Source organism: Rhopalosiphum padi, chromosome 1 (genome assembly GCF_020882245.1).
Source record: "Rhopalosiphum padi isolate XX-2018 chromosome 1, ASM2088224v1, whole genome shotgun sequence".
Taxonomy (NCBI): Eukaryota; Metazoa; Arthropoda; class Insecta; order Hemiptera; family Aphididae; genus Rhopalosiphum; species Rhopalosiphum padi.
In genome coordinates this window covers 88,419,780-88,444,567 of record NC_083597.1, presented here as the reverse complement: position 1 = coordinate 88,444,567, position 24,788 = coordinate 88,419,780, and the positions used below count along the sequence as shown (strand labels likewise).

General features: G+C 27.8%; 1 protein-coding gene across 1 annotated transcript; it reads right to left on the bottom strand.

Moving 5' to 3' along the window:
- Positions 1 to 20,298: 20,298 nt before the first annotated feature.
- LOC132931698 (uncharacterized) lies at positions 20,299 to 24,486 on the bottom strand. The gene is made up of 7 exons (XM_060997639.1): positions 24,162 to 24,486; positions 23,970 to 24,042; positions 23,426 to 23,519; positions 23,284 to 23,366; positions 20,784 to 20,825; positions 20,632 to 20,709; positions 20,299 to 20,543 (listed from the first exon to the last, which is right to left on the bottom strand). The coding sequence occupies exons 1-7, from the start codon at positions 24,465 to 24,467 to the stop codon at positions 20,380 to 20,382; spliced, it is 840 nt and encodes a 279-aa protein (XP_060853622.1). The 5' UTR covers positions 24,468 to 24,486; the 3' UTR covers positions 20,299 to 20,379.
- Positions 24,487 to 24,788: the final 302 nt, after the last annotated feature.

Sequence of the window (24,788 nt, the reverse complement as noted above, 5' to 3'; positions counted from 1 at the left end):
TATAGCATAGTATAATACTGAATCTTTTAAAATATTAACAGGTAGTTTTTGTCATAAAAACGTTGTCAAGTGTTTTTGATTTCATAGTGATAATAATTTATTAATAATGTAAAAGTTAATTTATTTTTTTTTTTGTGTCTACTCTATTTTATTTATATATTTAATACAATGTCATCGATTACGTAATATATAACGGATATAAATTAACATAACAATTTAAATTTTAAACATACTTGATACTCTCGAAACAACAAAATATGAAACCCGTTTAATACGTTTCATGATCAAATACAATATTATGCTTCTTATAGCAATATTATTATTGTACCTATATGTAGGTTAATAATGTTTTTCTCTTATTTCTATACCCCCATAATAGTTTTTGTTCAAATTTTACGATAAACCATAACTACTTAAATTTAGTATAGGTACCAAGTGAACTTGCTCATTCGTCCATCAAAACGAATAATAATATTTTATGAATATAATGTATTTTATGGTAAATCAATATGGATTATATTATGTTATTTCAAATACATTATCAATTTAAAGAAAACGATGTATACAATAGTGTATCTAAATTTATAATCAAATGTTATGTACAGAAATAATATAATGAAATAGATCATGTGTTTTTGATGAAAATTAAATTATTTTAAATCAAAAATAAATAAAACCAAATTTTAAATTTTACTTCAAACTATAATTTATTTATAAATATTAACTTTGACAAATCTATATAGGTAGTGAGGTAGCCTAATCATATACAATTAATCAATATGATTTAAAATTTATCCTTTTACGTTTTCGTTTGATTAATATATATGATAATAATAATTATATATTTAGGATCATCATCCATGATTTCAACATCCTTGTACAACACAAGTCTATTTTAAATTTGTATTTAATCTCTATTGTTTTTGCTGTCATTCGATTAAATTATGATTAACTATTAGGTAATATTGTACATACCAGACGTCCCGATATTCTCAATAATAATTAATATAATAAACTGATTTCGCTCTATTGTACAAGTTTGTTTTCAGATTAGCACTTTATTAGTGTTTGTCCTCACTTTATTCAAAAGGACTTCATCAATGCCTATGGAATTTGTCGTTATTTGTTCTCTTTAAAAAGATCCCTTAGTAAATTTAATTTTTGCAATTTTCATATGTTGAATTAATAGATGTATGATAAAAACCTTGATATTTAAATAGCATAGTGTAGTTTTTTATTTTCCATGTCAGTTACGAAGCGTACTTGCAGCACAATTTTATTATTATACTTACTATTTATATATATACCACAATAGCGTGTATTCAAACTCTCAAACATTTTCTATAATATTTCAATAGAAAAGTACTTGACATATTACAATTATAAATCAAGTAGCCTGTAAAAACGTTACTTGTAATATGATTAACATTTAACAATTTAGATACATTTAATACAAACAAAATACTATACTCGCAAATAATATACATGGTTGGAATTTGCTAATACCTGACGAAAACCTGATGTGAAGTAACTTAAATAGGTGTTCTGCCTTCTGTATATTACATCAAACGTCATCAATTACCGTATTCTCATACTATTTTCCATTTAAACTTTTTCGACTTATTTCAAATAATATGATATGCTGATTGGCTATTTCTTATAAAATACAACAATATTATCTGTGTATTTTAATAAAGGCGAATGAGTCAATTTATTTTTTAAATATTTGTTTATTGCCTAAATAATTAAAGACGTTTAAATAAAATAAATACAGTCCTGTGGTGAGGCGTTTATTAAAAACAACAGGCACCTCGCGATTTGTTTAGCGTGGGCCAGAATAGCGATTGTTCGAAAAACAATTATGAGCGAAGAACAATGAAATAATTAATACGTAAATTCGTACTCTAAAAGGTTATCAAAAGATTGTCATTAATTCAAAAACATATACCTAAAAGATTATATCATGCCTATAAAATACCAAAATAAAATAGATGAAAGCATAAAATTTCATTTTGTAGATCAACCTACCGTACTAGTCGTACTTACTGATAAACATATTACCTGATATAACAATATAAAAAAATTTTAAATATTTTTCCTCAATATTCAGAGGGTTTTCACACTGGTACCCCGCCCTCCTAACGTTATTCGTGTTGTTATCTTTCGGTACCAAATTTACTTATTCTATATAAAATAATATTATAGATTGTAAATAATATTCTTTTGTTTAAATTAAAAAAATAAATAAACAATAAAAATATTCTTAGTAATTCAGGCTGTCAAAACATTCGACGTTCATGTTCAAAATAATTATTCGTTTACAATATGATTAAAATATATTTTATTAATTAAAACTCCTAAATGACAATATCTACAATGCACTTAATGCAGTATATACACAAAAGCAATTTTCCTGGTATTTTTTTTAAATTTAAATTTAAAAAATGAAAAATAATAAGTACATTATTATTATTTCTATAAACTACGCATTGTAAAGCGATAAACCAGTGAGCGTGTTACGAAATAATTTAACATTGTTGTATTGTTTACATAAGAACGAAACTTCATCGAAAATCAATACATTTTATTTTCTGACTTTCAGTGCGTCATTAAATATTGTATACATATTATATTAGATATTATGAAAAGTTTAAATTAACTTTGTTTCGAAATTATAAATAAACGAAATTTAAAATAAATAAACATTTGAGGTTCAAATTTTGAGAAAATTCGTCAAAATATGCAAGATATTTAAAAAATAATTATTTTTTTATTAATAGCTAATGCCTACTTTAAGATACACTGTTGATACTCATCGGTTGTTCTGGCAAAAACTTAAAAATTTCAAATGTATACTTTTTTCATAGCTATTTCAAGTTCAAATTTTCCTGAAATCGTATAGGTACTTAGATGAAAAATAACAGTTTTAATTAATTTATCGTAAATTAACCATATTATACATTGTGACTTGAAACTTTTCATCACTACGAATATTATTATAAACTTTACATAATGAAATTTCCATTATATTGAGATTATAATAATTTTAAGCTATTTATATCATAAACCTATTCACACGTATGTATGGTATATTGAAATTTTAACTTAAAACATAATAACGACTAGTAATATTGTATATGAAATAACAATAGACAATAACTCAATCACTATAATAATATAAATTACGGGCCTTTTTTTTGTCAAAAATTAGTTTAACCTTCTGTATTGGTAACAGAACATGAATTATTATAGTAACAATAATTATAAATATATATATAATAAAATAATGTATAGTATAAAACAGTAATTTATGTGAAGAGGTACCATTTATATCAGGTATTATTATAAAAGAATGTTTATCCCAAATATAAATGTAATATTCCATAAAATAAATAATTATTCATGTTTTACTTATGGGGAGGTTAACCCCCCCCCCTCACGGGTAAATCAGTAAAAGAGAACATTAAAAGATTTTATTTAAATGAACACACCAACTGTATGGCTAATTATTACGATCTAACGTCTTACGGAGTGTGTGGTGACACTTTTATACACCTACGCATATTGTATGTACACAGACGCACTGCAGACGTTCTAAAAAAAAAAAAAAAAACACAAATGCTTTACTGGTGATAGTGTCTAATGTTACGCCGTAAAACGTGTGTAATCATTGAACTCACGAGCACATCGTGTACCCTTAACGTTTCGTTCGACGGACACTCATTACTAGTAGAAGAGATATACCATAAACCGTCTTAATAGAGATCAAACGAAAATCTTTACTGTAACAATAGTTTCCGACTAAAAAACATCAACACACATTGTCCATTTCAGTACAATATGCACTTGTAAACTATAATATTTTTGCTATTCAAATACGAGTACATAATATTATACTGCTTGCGTTCACACTTATTATACGTGTGTAATATAATATACGTATTGAGCTATTCAAACATCCGGCTGTGAACGCTGCTGCGGGATTATCCGTCGCGTATAATTAACCGCATTTACTATAGTTAATTATTTCTCTCTGGCAAACCTACTACTATCCACCTTAATATTCCTTATTCGTTTTTCAAATTTAAAACATAACAATTATTTGCGCGATACAATCTGAGTATTGCGTGTTATTATATTAATTATTATAAACAAAGTTATTATACATATATATATATAATATATAGCAGCGGTTCCCAATTAGTGTGAAGCCACGGACCCCTAGCTATGACTTAAATTGATCCGCGGACCCCTTTTTTGTAAATACTTACTTTTCAATTTTATTTTATTATGAAAATGAGAAATAAATATATACGATTTATTTTCAATATGATTTAATTTTTAATTTTATAAACATTTTATAAAAATAAAAAAAAATAAATTTTGAAATATATTTTATTGGTTAATGGAAAGAAAATAATCAGTATGGTTTCACGTTCTGAATTATAGTAATAATAGTGTAATAGTGAAGATAATAATGATATTTATTTCTATGAAATTGCTTATCTATTTTTTTCGCGATAATCGAGTTTCAATAGTCCATAAATACTCGGAATTTCATATTACTACAAAGTTAATAATTTCACTAAAATAAAATAAAAATATTACTACAAAAGTACAAAACAACATAACCGCGGACCCCCTAAAACCAACACGCGGACCCCTGGGGGTCCGCGGACCACCAATTGGGAACCGCTGATATATAGTATTACAATTATTTAGATTGTAAGCAATTACTTAGAACCATTGTAATATATTAATTTGCAACAATTCAATCGTAGTACTAAGGTACTCGGTTGACATTCGGTGGTCTGAAAATGACCTATACTAGTTACAGACGTCGGGACATTCAGAATCTAAAATGATTAACAGTTAAATTATTGCGCGCTATAGGTAATCCGTCTTGTATAACAAATACAAAACCTACATCATACCGTGAATATTAATTACGATACAAATTATAGTACATGTACGGCGTTCAATTAATTACCTTAATCCTATAAAAATAACGTAGGATAAAAGTACATCTCAGCATCATTCGGTCCAGTAAGTAAACAAATAAATGAATACTAATTGAATATTACGTCGTGCATACGTCTATAATATTATTGTATATTATACTTTGTCGAAGTGATTTTGAGCATCGAACACCGCGCGCTCGTGAAGAAATAACGAAGAACATATTGTCAAATTTATGTTGAACAATATGAACGATACCGACTACGAGCTAAGTGTGATCGAATTAACATACATTTCATATTTGCATATTACATTTTCTGTATACGAATTAGACACGAAATACTATAACGCAGCACAGCGGTTCCCAACCTTTTTCATTCTACGCTTCCCTTGTAAATTGACTAAAATTCCATTCCTCCTCCTTAAATTAGAGTTAAGGCGAATTTTTTTTGTGAGCGGTACAGAATACAAATAAATCATACGGGCGGACGGATAATTATTGTGCTTCCTGCACACATCGTGTTTGACGTATATCTTTCTCGGATTCCTTACGAAATATTTTCTTATAATTTTTATTTTTTATTTTAAATTAATATTTTTTTTATTTATCTACTAAAATATCCTTAGAAATATAACCCAACAGACCGCTCAGAATTATTTTCGTATGTAAATTATTCGTCATTCAATTGAACATATCATGTATAATAGTGACAAACTGGCTATTCAATGACAATATCATGAACATTAATTGACACCTATTATACAATTTCGTAAATGTAATTAAATTTTAAAATTTTAAAATGACACTTCAAGACAACTCAGAAAATTTAAAACTTTTAAGAAACAACGTTTTAATTATCGAAAAAATGCGTTTCGATATGTATAAAACAACATTAAACCATTTATTAGAAAAAATAAATAATTAAATGCTCATTAAATAAATTACATATTATTATAAATAAAAAGCCGCAGTGCATTATACTCAGTTCAATAAAAGGATCATATAAATAAAATATGTGATTAATGTATTAATATCATTAATTAGGGATTTTTTTATTTTTTTAATAATTTCGATTCATACAACTATAATAAACGTATAATTAAATTGTACGTGTATCATCCATTTTAATATCAGAGTACGTCGATAGACGATGACTAAAGCAACCACAATACGATATATCATTGAAATGTAAATTTAAACCTTTTCAATTACAGAGATTAAAATATGCCTTTACATATGGGCGTAACTTGAAAATTTTTTATGAAGAGCAACTTTATATTTTTTTGTCGGCCTATTCGCGTATTAATTTTACTTAGTCGTGGTATAACATAATACCACAGCTTAATGTTTATAATATAAAAAAACTCAATAACATAATAAATCGACGGAGTATATCATACGATGAAAACATTTTTCCTACTACCACATATATTTACCTATATTCAACAATACTGCTCAGTGCTCAATCCCAAATATTCAAAAAAAAAAAAAAAAATATATATAAAAATTCAAGCTTTTGAAATTTCTATCATATTGTATACTCATAGGAACATGTTTTCAATAACTAGTTTTTATACCATTTAAAGACTATCTGAGCTGTATTTCTGTCATAATAAAAACTTCTTTTTTCAAAAAAGAACCAATTTTTTTTACTGTAAATTATTTTTGTATTAGTAGTTTCTGAGTAGAACGTAAAATATATTTTCAAAGAATAATATAGTTTTACAAAAATATTAAATACGAGAGCCGAGAGAGTAGTATTTAATTTATTTTAATCCTTCTTATTATATTTAGGCAATATTTTATAAATATTATAACATTTTAGAGGTTTAGTTTTAAATTTTAATTAATTAAATTCTCTAATCATCGTATATATATATATATATATATCTTCTAAATCAATTAATCGATTAGAGTTAGTGCACAAAATTAAATAACTCAAATATTTATTGTTATAATTTGCATTTAAATATTCAACATTTTTAGAAAAAGTCACCTACCTAATTAATTATTCAAAAAATGGCGATACGGTGCCCTCTTACCCCCTTCCACCACTTTTACGCTTTAAATTTACAGATAAATAACACAAATACACACACGCGGACATTAAGTTTATCGCATATTTGGGACAGTTTCAAGTTTTTTCTGATATTATACTTTTAAAATCAGTTCCGACATCTCGTGCATATTACATGTGAATAGTACATAATAATATATCATTTGCTCGCGCACATTCAAATTATATAGCATCAAGTTAAATTAAACGGTTTGCTATAGATACCACATCAATATTCCGATATAATGAACATTACAGACATTATAAACATTATATATTATACATTACAACATGGAACCGCGGATAACTCTTTATAGCTTGTGAATCGCTTACGATAATAAATTGTTGTAACCGTCGTATAACTAAGAATCGAACAAAACCAATAGAACTGCGCGGTGTATATTGTATATTATACAGTGTCGATATCACAACGAACAATTTGAAAACAATGAAAAACTACATACGATAATTTATTTTTCATTCTATTATAGTTGCGCGCGAGATTATTTAACCGGCCGACTGAGAAATTCGTAGCTATATATACGCATACTATCGGAGATTAACGACGTAAAATTCAATCGAAGTCAAACTATATACATTCCGTGACAGCCGTAGTCACGATTTATAAACAGTATAATAATAATAATATGAATGGTCAGTCGTTTATGTGCACAAGACTATGAACGGTGCATTTCAGTGAGACAATATTATTATATAAAATATTCGTTATCATTAATGCATAACCCACTTAAAATTTAAAATAATTTTTTAAATAAAACAAATATAAAAAAAAATAACAAATAAGTCAAAATTGTTGCGTGTAAATACAAACTTGAAAGTTCTGATTTATAGTGGTTTTTTGCATAAAACTCGTCATTTTTGTGAATTAATTTCTGTTTTTTTTTTTTTTTAACAGCAACTATAATAACAAAACATGACAGTTTTTAACTAGGTACGTATATCCAACCGGAACATAAAGTTGAAGTATTTATTGCTATATGTAGTATAGAAATATAGGTACTTAACAGTTTGTCCATTAATTTTATATGTTGAATAGATAATATTATTTACAACCAAAATATAACATTTAAGTGTATGTATTTTAATAGCAATAGGAAAATACAAATTTCTTATATGTACAATAACATGCTTATTATAACCGTGTATAGGTACACTGGTTTAATTTTTTGGGTAACATAATAATACTTATTATTTTTTAAATAATACTTTAGAATACAAGATATTTTTTAGATTTTAAGCGGAATAAAGATTGTTTTGATTTTACAATGATGTATGTGTTTTATTATTTTATGTGTGTCTGTACACATGAATAGTAGTCAAAATATACTTTTATTTTAAATTTTTAGGGTGGTTTCGGATAGCAAATTCGATCTAGTTTGTACTTTATGTTAAATGTTTATAAGATAATTGTCTATTTCTTTTACTATTTCTCTATGTTTTTTAAGCTATTTATAAACATTTAAAATTTTCCATAAAAATTTTGAAAATTTTGAAATTATTTTCTAGTTAAAAATTCATTAAAATTTTTATGAGCATTTTAAGTTAAAATTTATCTCACAATCACATATAAAGTCTATGGATAACGTTATTCATTATTTTTTTTTTAATTTTTAAAATATTATTCGCAGGAATGTACATTTTTACGTAGGTATATTATTATATTTTATACACACAATTATATTTTAAAACACAATGCTTTCGATAAAAATGAATTCATCTTACAGTTTTACTTATATTAAAAAAAATAATAATTTAATAATAGCAAAATCAAAAAACATAACATGAAATATACTTAGTAATATAGCCGATAGAATCGTTTTTCGTGTACAATATTTTATCATTAAATCCAAATTTAACTCATCCAGTAACTCGCAAGAAACTTAATGCACAGCAGCATAGCGGCATCCACTCGCCAGAATTTTTTTTAATATCATAAAACAATTAACTGAATTTGATAAAATAAATAAAAATAATAATAACGTTTATTGCTACAAAGTGAGATTTTTGGAATAAATAATTACATTTGATATTGTGTAACTAATAATGAATTATATTATAATATATTGTATTAAGTTATTATTAATATTCGTTTTGTTTTCTAACTATAAGCTCACGTGTTTACCAGTTAAAAAATTATTAATATAATAATATCCAAGTAGTTATTCCAAGTAAACAAACTGGTAAGTATGGTTATAATTGTTTGCTTGGTTGTACATAATATTATAACACATGTATCTGGACGTTTCTGAACATTTTCAATCAATAACTGTATTACATCCGATTTTATTAAAATAATCAACACTAATATTATTTATTTATTTTCACCTATGCCATATAAGATCGTGTTCATTATTTATACATGTTATTTTCTAATAACCCCGTTTTCAATATTTTATATATTTTCATTTCGTTTAGGGATAATAAGTTATTAGTTTAATCAAATAATAAAAAGAAATGACAACATTTTGAAATAGCACTCCATTATTTATATAAATATATGTTGTTTTAAACTATTTTAATAATTATAATGATTTTTAGTGATTTTTTACTTCACAATATTATAGTAGATTTACTTTAGTATTTTAGTTTTTTCTTACAACTATGTAATCCATAGTAATAATGTATTGGAATAAGGATCGGGATTCAATATACCATTTTATTACAACAACAACAACAAAAAACAATAATATTACTAATTATAATGTAATTTTAAAACGGGTACTGATGAGCTACAACAAAAAAGTTGTTAAAAGTAATTAAAGTTTAAAACAACTTGTATTTTAATCTTATTAATAATGAAATTAGGAAATTAAATAAAGTTAAAAATCTTTTACTACAAATAATTGAATTATTACATCGATTAGTAAAGTAGTTTTACAGGAAAACAACTAAAACACTTCCTGTTATATTAAAAATTATAATTTATAATTTTAGTTTCGTGTCTAAGCTATTAACTCTAAAATATAATGTATATGATTAAAAGTCAATAAATACATAGGTATTAAAATGCACAGTATTAGAAATATAATATGTATATTTTTAAATATATTTATTATTTGTTGTTGTTTACTTGTGTTTCACAATTTATATAATTCACAATGTTCATTATAATTCAATTTATATTAAAGAAGTATTGTAGTTTTTTAATGATTATCTTAAAATAACTGTATGGTTTTCGATATAATAAATGATTATTTATTTTACATATTTTTTCTTCAATAGTGTTTGCGTATAGTTAATTAATGTTAGTGCCTGTTTTGATATTTTATAACAATCAAGCCATGGAGTATCATCAATAGACGGTATCTCTGCTCATGTTACGACGGTACTTAAAACATACTCAAAAATACTTATTTAAAAAAATGTATTTACATGATTGTATTATAAAAATAATTTTATAATGTGACGTTGTATCATTATTTACTATAATTTTTATTTTGTTGCTTTATATTTCGTAACAACCTATATGTAATAGATTCTTAAAACCAGTAATATATTCTGAGTTGAAATTAAAATTATGTGTGATTTATTTTTAATATATTTTATTGAACAGTATTCTATTAAGTATTCACTTTAATTGTGAGTAATATTTTGAAATGTTTCATCTTTAAAAAAAAAAAAAAAATAACAACAACAACAACAAACCTTATGTACATTTTTCCCAATTTGATCTCAATTTTTACAAGTACGCTGAATAAGGTAGCATACAATAAAATTCAATGAATCTTCTTAATCATTTCCTAAAAATTAATACACATACCATTTTTTATACATTTAATTCTTAAATTTAATGATCTAGAGATTTGAAAAAAATTGTTTAATACATTTTTAAGTTTAATGATCAAACAGAACAAAAGACTACAATGGGCTGGGCGTGCGAGGCATAGTCCAAATCTACTCGTGTGCACAGTACTAGACGAAAAACCAACTGAAAAAAGACCACCGAGAAGACCACGATTGAGATGGAATAAGGACGCAGTAATGAAAGACGTGGAAGCGTAAAGAGTATTCGTCTGGAGGATCCACGCGTCGGATACGAAATGGGAATTAGGCTGTATATCAGGATGGTCCTATACAATATTTACTATTTTTTTTTTTTTTACAGTGGCCGACTTACCTAATGAATGAAATGGTTAACTAGAATATCATCACATCAATACATGTATTTGATATTTTAAAATAAAATATTTGTAAATCGTATTAATTTAAATTAAATTGAATATTTTTTATTATTATTATTATTAAAAATAAAATATATTAACCATTGAAATACAAATTGTTATGCCAAAGGATAAAATAATAATTATTCTGCTATAATAATGTTAAACCGTGTTACAACAGATTTATATATTAAATACTTCCAGACAAATTAGTTCTATTAACTACATACATGCTACATAATAATATGATGTATACAAATATTTGAATATTACTATCGTGTTAGTTTAAAGTATGATTTAACATCCAATAATATTAATATTAGAGTTGTTTTACATCAAAACTCAAAATTGAAATCATTCGTAAACATAATATTTAATATTATTTCAATTTGATTGTGTTTGATATTATTATTTTAACACACAACACTTAATAATAAATGATAAAAATCAAATATTGTACAATATAACTATAACCGTTTAATGTACAAATTTATAAATGCATATTAACGTATTATGATTGGCTGTATATCACTGTTTTTCTAAACGCTAAATTTTTTTTTGTTTTTGTTTTTATGACATATTATGTTTAGTAAAAATTATGGCGACAAACGTAAAACATAAAAGCGCTTGACCTCAGGACTTGATTTGCTCTGATGCTCTCGCAATTTCACAATTAAGAACGGCCGAGGCTTGCGAGTGGAGAAGAAGTTTCGTTGCACATTTAACCATTTTATAAACAGGGTTTTCCAAGAAAAAGTTAGTAGAACTTCAAGTGTGTTCTTAGAATGTTGAATTGAGTTGATAACCACTTTGGCATCTGACTGTAATCCCTTTAAAGGTGCTTACAATGTCTCTCTCGTTAAGTTCGTAAATTAATCAAATGTGTCCGTATATATAATGGACCCGGAACAAATTGTCGGATAGAATCGTGGAGAATAGTTTTCGGTTAAAACAAGCCGATTGAAATTCTTATGGCGGTCGCACGTGTATGGAAATTCGTCCGTCGTCGATTGTCCTCCTCGGTATTTTGTTTCGCCGCCAACGGTAGCCAATATGCCGGGACATCATCCACGCCAGCTCGTTAAGTGTACAGCTGCAAGTGATCCACCGGAAAGTGGAAGTCTGTGCGCGCGCGCGCGTGTGTGCGTATTTTAATTAAATTTGGGAATTCCTAATTACTAACATCCAAAAACTGGTCTGTACAAAAAAAAACCTTAAACACAATGATATTGTTTCTTTGTGAAATTCCATTGTAAATTAATTCTTATCCGTTTTCATTTCGTTTCTCCACATAGCACTGCTTCTCTCTCGCCCTGTCCTTGACTCGTCCGCCCCACGTATGATTTGGGTTTAGGCTTACTTTCAGCGGCCAAACAGATGCAAAGCCTTTGAGAATGTCGCGCGTGAATAACGTGAAAGTTTTTGTATTAAAAACGCCGTGACGAAAGAGGAGGAACACGCTTAAAAATGTCGTTACGCCTCGCAAACACGTCGTTCGTTTTGAAACTAAAACCGATAATTTACGACTCTAGTTGTACACAGCAATTTTTAAAATGAACTTCGAAGCCGACAGTGCCACTGCCTTCTTGCCCCTCTCTACCACGTCAATCGTCAAAATTACACTTTTTCCGAACAAAAACTCTCTACGGTATTTTTTTTTTTTTTTTTTTTTTTTAAAAAAACCTCCCTTCTTCACCCCGGCCAAACACCGAAGGTAGTTGACATTGTTTCAAAAGTACAACAATTTTAGAAAACAAAACTAATGTAATTTATTAAACTCATACCATACAAAGACACTAGTATGGTGTTCGAAAATGTTCAATATTTAATAAAAGCAAGTAGGTAAATATTATTATTGTATAGTAAGTTATATGCCATTAAAAAAAAAAAAAAAACAGATAAATAATTAAAATATAATAGTGACTCGTTATATGTTATCACTTTATAATCTCTATATACCATTCAAAATAAAATAATAACCAATACACGAAATTTTTAGCAATAAAGTTTGATTATTAATGACGTGATGAATGATTTTAAAAGATTATGTGGGTATAGTGTATTAATGTTTCGTTTGAAATTACATTTTATACACTTAAATAAAGATTAATGATTATATAATATTATATATAAAAAAGTATAGCTAAGTTCTGATTCATTTGAATAACAATGACCCATGCAATCAGTTAGTTAACCGTTATGTAAAACGAAATTTTTCTTACAGTTACATTTAAAAAAAAAATAACGTTCAGACTATGGCTTTAGACGTTGATTAAGTACTAGTTATGAATGAGGATGTAAGCCGATTAAATTAAATACTCATTAACATTTTTATATAAATTATGTAACTTATAATTGGTAGCATAATATAGCTTATATAATATGTAGTAATCATAATTTAATACTATAATTTAACTTTGTAGGGAGTATTAATCCTTAAACACCCTTTCAGACAGGGATTTAGATACCCTGCCTTTTTTCTATAGCTGTGTTTAATGGTTTGAGTTCTTTAATAACATTTTATATTTATTTTTTTTTATTATTATTATTTTTTGCATTAAGCACAGGTTTGCTTTACAATAATAAAAATAGATATTCATTGAAATTGCAAACTTTTAATTAAGAAAATTCTCATCCATCAATCATGTATATCACAATGCGAAGTTCTTCTGAAATATCACTAGGTAATAATTAATTTTATGATCATAAAAAAAAAAGTATGATAAATCATCTTAATGTACAACATATTGATATTTTCAGTGGATTATTTTGTATTTTCAAATAAACAACATACGTGTTTATTTTTGAAATACAAAGATCCAGTATGTGGATAGATCTTGCGATTTAATTAATAAATCAGTCATTCAGTCAATCGACCGATCACATATTCACAGTGCAAACAAATTGTAAATAATCAATTTGCATACGTCAGTCAGAATGCTTAGTAGTGTAAGAATCAAGTTCTAAAGTGACGTTTATTTCGTATTAAAATTTATAGCAGTTATTTAATACTTGTTGTTTGACAAGTTATTATCTTGAACATTCTTGTTTCTAAAACAATAACGAATGTTCCTCAAGGTAAATTATTTTTAAAACCATCGGTGTTATGACTCTCGTTAAAATTTGATTGTTAAAGAGTTGTCTTTTATTGGTTACCTTTGTTGATTTTAACCAGCTAGTTCTTACATTAAATACGATTTTCGGTTACGCTTATTTAAAATAATAGTAAATAATATACTCTTTTACTTTTGCTAAATTCAACTGTATTTTAATAATTTAAACTAAACATTTAACTGCTTAACTCTTATCGTCTTTAAAATAGACAATTTATCGATGTACCGCGTTTAATGGCTCAGTTATATCGTGCCGCATTAGCATTAGCCGGGGCTCGTGCAGAGGTATTCTACAACAGTTGATCATAATTTCATATTAGTAATTTAGAACCAATATATTATTATTTTTCGTCTTACAGTAAAATATATACGACTATTATTTTCATGTTAAAACATTCGAATATGTTAATCATGTATAATATATGTAATAACAATTATTTAATTTTAGTCAAAATTTTATAGATTTTCAAACGTCAAAAATTATATTATACTAAAACTATTACATTATATTAAAACTATTGTATAATTAAAGTATAATAATATAAGTATTTTCTTATATTTAATTTGTCTTATGAGTTATTGAATTGTATTTTTTATTATTTTATGTTTCAACGATTGGATAACCTATAGTTTGAACTAAAGAAATAATTTGATATATGAGAATGGTCATTAAAAGTATATTTTCTGTTGTTTAATAAAATTGGTCTGAAAAAAATCAATACTTATGATGACACACCAGTAAAATTTTACCCTCGTAGTGCCTGCGATTTGTGGATATTTACGAAACTTGGCAGAGGTAATACTTTCTTATGACACTGGTTAAGTCGATAAAAACCTGTGAAACCCGAAAAAGTTATTTGTTTGTATGTGTGTGTGTGTGTTTGTGTTTTTTTCTAGTTATTTAACCCCGGAAATACGTAAACAAGCATAGGTTCAATATTTTGGAATATGTAGGGATGAAAAAGATAAATTATTTTCCCTCACTAAAAAATATAAATATGTTGGACACAGACAAACCCGGTTGCGTTGGTCATTTATCGTTAAGAACGAACATAATATATGTGAATGTAATTATATGGACATCTCCGAATGAACTGGGTAAAACGAGAAATTTAGTATACAGTGAGAATTTGAATAATGTGTTATCCGAGAATAGTTTAAAAACATAAAAACTGTAACATTCATTTTAACTCAGTAAACTTAGTAAATTTAATTTGTAGTATTATATGCTTTTAACACGAATGCAGAAAGTTTATAATATAATTTCCGTGAAATGTGTTCAAAAATATATTGCATCCGTTATTGATTCTGGGTACAATAGCTAAACATATATAAGTACCTAATATTATATTATATTATATCGTTATTTAACTTATAAACTCATTTTGTAAAGAATGTAATTGGTACAATATTGGTAGAGCACAGTTGTGCATCATTAAGAATGCTAAGAAACATTTTTTTCATTCTTCAAATAACTACATGTAACTTATAACATTATTTCTTGTAAAACTATTCATAAGCAGAGATTTTTCTTCTTTTTTTTTTTTTAATTGTCTTACAAGACCGATAATAATTTTTACGAACTATGTTTTTATGTTTCGATCAATTACACCGTTGTTGTTTTCATAAATATAAATAAATTATAAACAACAACATAAGGAAGTGAAAAAAAATAAATATTTAAATAAATTAGGTATAAGACTTTTATGATGTTTGTAATCTTTTATGTTTGATCTTCAATTATTATAATTGTTTCAGCCAAGTATATTATTATAATTTATATTTGAATAACTTAACCAAAATATGATTCTTGTATAGTCGCTATTTTAAAGTGTAATCAATTCCATGCAAAACTCGATCATTTTCAAACTTTTTTGAATAATATGTAATTATTCTTAGTATATAAACAAACAAGTAACGTAATTAAATGTAAATATTTAAAACAAAAATTAATAAAATATCTGATTGTGGACAGGGTGGAAACAAATCAAAAATAGCTTCGTTCCACTTTTATGGCAACGAACTTACTTAGCGTTAAGTACACAATGAAAAGAGAAAACAAAGACTTTTAAATTGGAACCGAAAATTGAATTACTTTATTTTTATTTTTTCTATGTCTACCGTTGACATGCCAAATAACAAGTAATTACGAAAGAAAATTAGAAAAATATACAACATTGAGAATAACACTTGAGTGAATGAGTTATGTCAACTCAAAAGTATTAATTTATAAATCGCATTTAAATCGAGATTATATTTTATAATATAGATTTCTAATGAAATTGTTTCTTAATACGTAAAAAAAAAACAAATTAAATTAATGATGATTATTATAATTATTTATTATTATTAGTTTTTAAAGTATTTATTAGTAATTAAGTTGATTTCCATAACAACGAATACGTAGTTTATATTTACAACGTAACATTAAATTATGTACCTCATTTACTAATCTTTTATAAATTATTGTAAATATTCTACGATTAAATATATTCAGACCAAATACAATAATTGTATGGTTTAAAACGTCAGTTATGCATAATTGTATTGTGGTATTTTCACGAAATGTAACTAAATACGTGTTTAAATCTCCGACCTTCTCTTACACATTTTATTGAATAGCAATTAAATAAATCCAAATAAAAGGACATGTCCCCTTAGGAATTTCACCTAAATCAGTACTATAATAAACTACCTTAACTTGCATTTGTTTCATTCGAAATTCGATTTTAATATGAAATGAGTTTTTAATGACATATTTTTAGATAACTAATTTTGAAAACCATTTTTCATATTCTCCAATATTTATTTTACCGGTGTGATTTTCGCATACGTTATAAATAAGATAAACCAAACGTAGTCTATAATTGAAAAACAGAATGTGTATATATATATAAATATATATTTTTATCTCATCAATTTGACAACTTTCTATCGGAGACCAAAATATTAAACAAAAAAATGTAACGCGTATAAATATGTTTTGAAACATAAAAACACTAGGTAAGTATAGTTACTAAACGATTTTTTTTAAAAAAAAATGTATTTTTATTTCTTATACAGAGTTTATGATTTTAACACGACGCAACAAACCACGTATAAATGGGTGTATCGTGTACAGCTGCATAACGCGAATGGAAAACTATTGAAGAAAACTAGGCGAAGTTTACATATAATATCATATCGTTATTGCGTATAGTATACGCATTTGTAGGTAACAATGGTTGTATTTTGACGAATGACGTTTGAATATAACATAAGGTTCTATGTTTTTTTTTTTATTTAAACTCAAATACATATCGTAAATCACCGTGTACGCATACGAACACGCCTATAGACGCGCGCCATGGCCATTACGACATGCATTTTCCACAAATACACTCATCACGTGGATACCTCAGCAGTTTCCACGGATGATGCGAGTGTGTTCACAATGCAGAATTCTGGTGTGTGTGTGTATATATTGAATTATGCTCTGCGCGCGCGCGTGTGTGTGTGTGTGTTTGCGTGTAAATAATTTGCATTAGTCTGTTGAGCATGAGAGATGGTAATTTTCAGGGTTAGTGGAGATTTATGAATCACTCTGCGGTCGAAACCCTTCTTTGCACTGCACCAACTGCACCGGAGCTAGTCAAAACTTTTATACGTTCGGTAAGGTAAAACTCTATACGTGTGATCTGAGGAATTTAAACGTACGCGCACACGCACATACGTATATACAATGTATACACTGCGAATGTTGGAGACTACTGAAGATAATTTCGTTTTGGCAAAAGTTATTGTTTACTCGCAACGGGGCGATAATGGTTGTTGCGAGAGGGTGCGTATATATTTATGGGGGGGGAGAGGGGCGTCTACGTGTATGTTTGCCGGTAGCTAGGTAGTTAAGTGTGTTTAACGAGCGGAAAAGGAGAGGAGTATTGAACAATAACACCGGACGTTTTGTTCCAGTAAGTGCAAAGAAATGTGTAAAAGAATTTCGGGAAGGGATTAGAACGCGGAATGAACGCAGTGGTAAACGACCGGCGATGGCGGCGGGGGAGAGTAAAAACGGTATGTGTTTACGCGTGTGCGAGAAAAAGAGAGAGAATAAGTTAGATTTCAGAAAAAGACGCGGCGGCGTGTACGCGGACCAGGGAAAACCATCTCCTGTCATGATTGATCGCAGAGAATTATTCAACGTGCCAACAACACGCCCAGCCAGTCGATAATAACATCGTGATTGAACAGCTTACTTATTTTTCGCTTCACAATTCCCCTTTCTCTCCTTCACTCTCACTTACTCTCACTCTCTCTCTCTCTCTCTCTCTCTCTCGCACACCAATACGCACATAATATACTTTCTTCGCAGTCTCTCCGCCCGCAGTACCGCGACCACACATGCACACCGGTGCACAGCACTACGACCCTTCTTCGCCCACCACCCACCCTTAGCATCGACCACCACTGGTAAACCATAAATAATCTCGAAAATAATAATAATAATTCTTCGCCGCGCGAGTGTGGAACTGTTTCCATAAAATATATTATTATATTGTTTGAGGTGCCTATTTATACCGCAAATGTAAGTTCGCACGCGACACGTTCCGGTGTCCGGTCCGTTACAATAATAAATTTTAGCGTTGCTGCGTACACGCGAGAGATGTGAGTTTTTTTTGTTTTTTTTTTTTGGCGGTGATACGAGCAGAGACCATCATAGTGTGGCCGCCATCATCGATGGACACGCACACACATTAGATCACGCGCAGTCAATGCGCCATCTGCCATAACGATCGAAATAGGCCGTATATATATTATATATTGTCCGGACAAAGCAGGCGGTTAATAAAAACCAAGTAAACGATAAAAATAACGACCGTGGACAGTCCGCGAACTGCACAAATGCCGACTGGAGTGTTATAAAAGATACGACAGATAAAACTATATATGAAAACTAGCCCAAACCTGTTTATTGACACGTTCCGTCGGAAACCGCGTAAAAAGTATATAATATGCTATTTTTCAAAAATAATAATTATGTTTTTCAATGAACAGCGACATCGCTGTACCTAAATAATTTCGGCAGATCAGACACGAAAAATACGTAGTTATGAACATTGAAACGCGTTGACGGTTTCGTTCGAGTATACCTGCGTGTTGTAAACGTTTTGATTTTTTAAATTTTGGTCAATACATTAGTAATAACAATTTAACCTGACGCTCATCTAGGAATCGTTGGAACAAAAAATGAATAAATAAAAACGGCGACTTAAAATAAAAAATAAACCTAGACGTTGAACGCGAAGTTCTGTCAAAGTACAGAGTTATTAACAATACAACTCGAAATGATATTCGAACCCGTAGGAAGAAAACAAATTTATTATTTTTTTTCTTCAGTAAACTGTGTGCAATGAAATATACTTTTAAGTAAATCTAAAATAATCATAAATTTATATTTCAAATATTATCTGAGAAACTTGCTATGTAGATAATATATCATATTATTATTATACATAGTATTACATTCGGTAATATTAACATTTCGGTACATAAATAAATCAATAAAGATATAGAAATGTTTCATAAATATATAATAATGAATTATTATTACATAATATTTTAACGACAGGTACTGTAGAACATTTTTTTAAGAAAATCGGTATTTATCACACTCGTTGTTTTTGCTCGGAAGTCTGATTTTTTTTTAACTGCTTTAAAAGGTCTATTTTTTTTTAACTTTACACTATTTATTGTTCACCGTTACTGTTTAGGTAAGTAATCAATCAATTTGATACAAACATATTATGATAGACGTTCCCTCCTGTCAGTAAAAATGTTTTAATTAATCTTATAAATATTTTACATATTATTTAATAAATCGCGGTTAAGTGCTTGTGGGTTAAACTCAACAATTTAATGATCAATAAATTTGAATTACAATCCAACAGATTATTATTAGGTTTTTATGTGTTTTTATTTTCAAACATGTTTAAATTAAAAATAAATATCATTATATAAATATCACAACAAATTCCATAATGTCAATAATTAAAAAATACGCTTTTACCATATTATGGTTCTTAATAATGGCTAGTATCCAACAATATTTTGACCATACTTACAATTGCTGTGTTGCACGTTTAATAACCTTGTATCGAAATTATTATCATTTAAAAATTTTAAAGCTATGTCCATGACTTTTTCAGATATGGGAAGCGCATTTACGAGAACCATAACAATAGGTTTTTTCGCCCCTAAAAAGAAAAAAATATGATTTTAAAAAAGAAAGAATATATAAATCTGTGATGTGCATATAGTTCATAATATAAATGTTTAAAGTACTTTCTTTGCAGAACACCATGACTATGTACGACTTGAAATCATCAGAATCAACGATAACACCCTGCGGAACTATAAAACCTATAATAATAATAATAATAATAATATTATAAAATATCGTTGGATTAATATCGATCAATAAAAAGTATACCGACCTGCTAGTCCGTTTGTTTTACCGTGGGTTTTCATCACGAAACCTGAACAGATAACTAGCTATAATTTTATGACAGACAAATATAAATGAAAATATAATACGATTTTATGGTATCGCTTCTGAATAGCGAAGATGAAACAACGAAAAAAAAAAAACCTACGCGTTAAAAAAATCAAAAGGTGATACAATATTAAAGACAAATATAGATAACGGATAATTCGATAACGATTTTTACGAGTATAAGTGAATAATCAGTTAGTATTGAGCACTCGTCAATCCGCGTGTTCGTGTGTCGTGTATCCGTGTTTTACATAATTACGTATATACTGTGATATCATAAACAGTAATAATGTGTATTTAATACGTTCTCGATAATAAAAATTGAAAATTAATTATCCGCGATGGAAATACATTTAAAGTAAAAACACTGTCGGAAGCACAGTGTATTTGTGGTCTACATCAATCTTAAAGTCATATTATGATAGTTAAAGGCGATTTAATTACTAAAAGGCGCTTCAGATCACTCACATGTGTGGTGGCTGATGAAAGTCACAAAGAATCGCAGTCGAAAAAAAATTAAAAACGGAGCTATACATACACACCAATATCGCCACAACGAATAATTAGCGCTACACAAATACCACCTGAAGTGGTGGAGGGTATGCCGTCAACAAATTCGATTAAAAATACACTTCGCCGCTTTCGCCAAAAAAACGACTGCATCCCCGTCGATTCAAAAACTGTTTTCAATTTTGTTATTCCCGAGTAATTTAAAAACCAAAAAATTACGCACAATGTCTGTCGTACGATAGTGGTATATCAAGTGTTTGAATAATTATTTTATCACTATTTTTATGCTGTATTTCTGAATAAAACCGGAGAATCGTACATCCGCCTATTAACTATTTTAAATGAAATCAAGCCTAATTTAAATTCAAAATCGATAATTATGACTGATTTTTAACGTAGAAAATAACATAATGATTGCCATTTTCATTTCACACGCTGTGTATGAAGACAATAATATATTAAACAAACCCAAGAAATACCAACAAAATATATGTTAATTCCTAATAATTTGTCTTTACATACTCGTATAAAGAATGATGTCGGCTCTTGCCTTTGTGCACCATACACGCGATCAAATAATTGTTGTATTCCACGTTTTTTTTTTTTTTTTTGTGAAAATGAAAAATGTCTTATTCCACTGATTAACTAACTATTTTAAATATATGTGAATTGGAGGACGAGGACAAAAACTAATATTCGGAAATCACTGTTATTGATATAATTGTTTGGAATTGCTACAAAATTTCCAAACGCCAAAGTGCCAAAATTAATAATTGTATTAAGGGTTGGCATACATGTTTCAGCTTATTGATAGATCTATTTTATTTGGTTAGAAATTAAAATTAATTGATCATTTTGCTTAATATGTTTTGATTTTTAGCATTACACTATCCATCAATCTAGAAATTTGTTGAATGCCTTCAATAGAATGAATATTTTGAGGAAAAAAAAAATAAGATATACAGAGATTCAGCTGAACGAATTCAAAAATGAGTAAATACGTATGACGAAAATAACCGACTATGACTTAACATATTATAGTCGTTAAGATAATTTAAATAGTTTATTTTTATATTTTCAATACATTTTATTCGCTGTTGTTTTTTCGATTAAATAATTTTCGATGTGTTTAATTAGGTACTTTTTGTTCGATTTTTTATTTTCACTCTTAAATAGACTAAAAAAATTATACATTACTAAATCATTTTATTTTTCTTGTAAACACGATCAGACATCTTCTATATTACTCTTTAGCAAAAAACAGTCTTTACGTAATATCTCTATGCGTACTGATCGTACAAGTATCACTGGTTACCAATTCGGGTACCTTATGTCTTAACTATTGCTTTACTTGTATCAAAACACCGTAGTCTAACTGTAGTCCTAACTTTAAAATTTTTATAACGAAATTTTAGTTGAATCGTTGAGTAACGCTCCCTCTCATACCTTATTTTCCACTTAGTTAATAACTATTTTCCCAACAATCCTAGCTCAACCACGGTCGTGGTTTCACAATGATATTATAGTTTCTCAAATTATATAATATTTTCATTTTTATGTCCCCGATAAGTCAAATCTTATTTATCTATGATTCCTTTAATAACCTTTCATTGAATGATTTCTCATCTACCCACTACACAACTATTTCTTGACATGTGACATTCCCAATCTGATCTTCGACTACCCTAAATGATCACCACAACGCACACACCTCTTTCTTCTTTAAATCTTCTAAGACACATTTTAATATTCAAAATATCTGTTTATCTTATACTCACACTTCATTTATCAACGACAAAATAGTAAATCCGTATCTCATCATTTTTTAACAATACAGACAATAACATTAAATTTTTGTTGTATTCATAGAAATTAGTGTATATTTAATGATCAAGATAATTTTCAATAAAAAAATAATTCGTGTTGCTTACTTCGCAGTATTATTTTGTCCATTTTTAACTGTGTCTTTTTGACGAATGAAGCTGTTGCCAACTCATAAGTTACGGATTTCTCTCTAAAATAATTATTTTATTTATTTTTTATAAATCAACAAAGGCTAATATAATGACCCACTGTATATTCGTAGAAAACAAGACAAATGAAATAACATTATCTTTCATATCTATTGTAAAATCAATTCCAGAACATCTGCACGGACTTTGGATATCTAAAAATAATTTGGTAATTTGTTATTAGATTTATATTTATTTTTTATAATTTATATAAATAAAATGTTCATTTCTTTTACAACTCAACTATAATATACATCAGCCAATTAATATAATTTAATTAGATACAAATTGTTCATGAGTTTACGCAGTTGTAATGTAGGTAGCTAAATGTTAAATATATATATATACATATATTCTAGTTAATATACTTAATATTATATATATATATATACGAACTATTTAAAAGTTATGTTCTTCAACATTTTATAATGGTTTATTGTAATTATATCACTTTTGAAGGGCGTTGTTCAAAAACCGAGTTTTACTTCTAAATTTACGTATCAGGTCTAAATAAGTTTTCAGTTATAAGTTAATATAAACTATAGTGTTGTCAGTTATTAAATTAATTATAGTTTTTAACAATGAATTCAGTATCCGATATTCACTTGAAAATTGACTACAATAATCCGTGGTTGATGGAATGTTTGATATGTAAACGGTATACCATCTGCCGACAACCTTGAACAGAGAAACTTTTTCAATCAACTACCAGGATTCTCGCACACTTTGTGTAGGTGAGCTTAAAATTTAAATACATTATATATTTTATATATATATATTTTTTTTTTTTACTTTACTTTTTCAATCGTGTCGGTTTCGTAAGCTTTGAACGTCCCACACGTCGATTCCGTGTAGTCGGGATTTCCTGCCATCCAGTTGATATTTTTCAATTGGTCGAACGGCACACTTATCAGGACCGTGTCGGGTTTCGGGATATTTAATTGCAGCGAAAATGTTAATTTTAAACACCCCAAAATCGTCGCGATTGATAACAATACCCGTATTGTTGGCTGCATGGTTTTTACACTAAACCGCGGTTTGACGCAACTTATAATTGAACACTGTGCAATAATAATCGTGATAATATGCGTTCCACAGTACATAAATCAATCTGCCACACTTGAACAAACAACAAGCAATGATATGTATTATGATACATCGGTTCGTTTAATTGCACGGTAATTATAAACCGATAAAATACATTGATGCAGCCGTGCGCGCGTACAACGACAATAATATAATAATATCATAAGCTCTATTATACGACGTCAGTTTGCTTTTGCGGTGTGTTTGTGTGTTAAACATATGGAAATAGGTGGCAATTTTTTTTTTTTTAATTTATTTATTATCTATTCGTTCGTTGGTTGTGCTTGATAATTATTATTGTGTCCCGTTAAACACGATATTATTATACGGTAGGACGC

What these genes read in the sequence shown, in the direction of transcription:
- LOC132931698 (XM_060997639.1), bottom strand. Translation starts at nt 24,467, where the DNA reads ATGTACTGTGGAACGCATATTATCACGATTATTATTGCACAGTGTTCA. An exon ending in TTGTTTTCTACGAATATACA is followed by an intron (nt 23,367 to 23,425) that starts GTGGGTCATTAT and finishes TAATTATTTTAG; the next exon opens with AGAGAAATCCGTAACTTATG. An exon ending in GGACAAAATAATACTGCGAA is followed by an intron (nt 20,826 to 23,283) that starts GTAAGCAACACG and finishes TTATCTGTTCAG; the next exon opens with GTTTCGTGATGAAAACCCAC.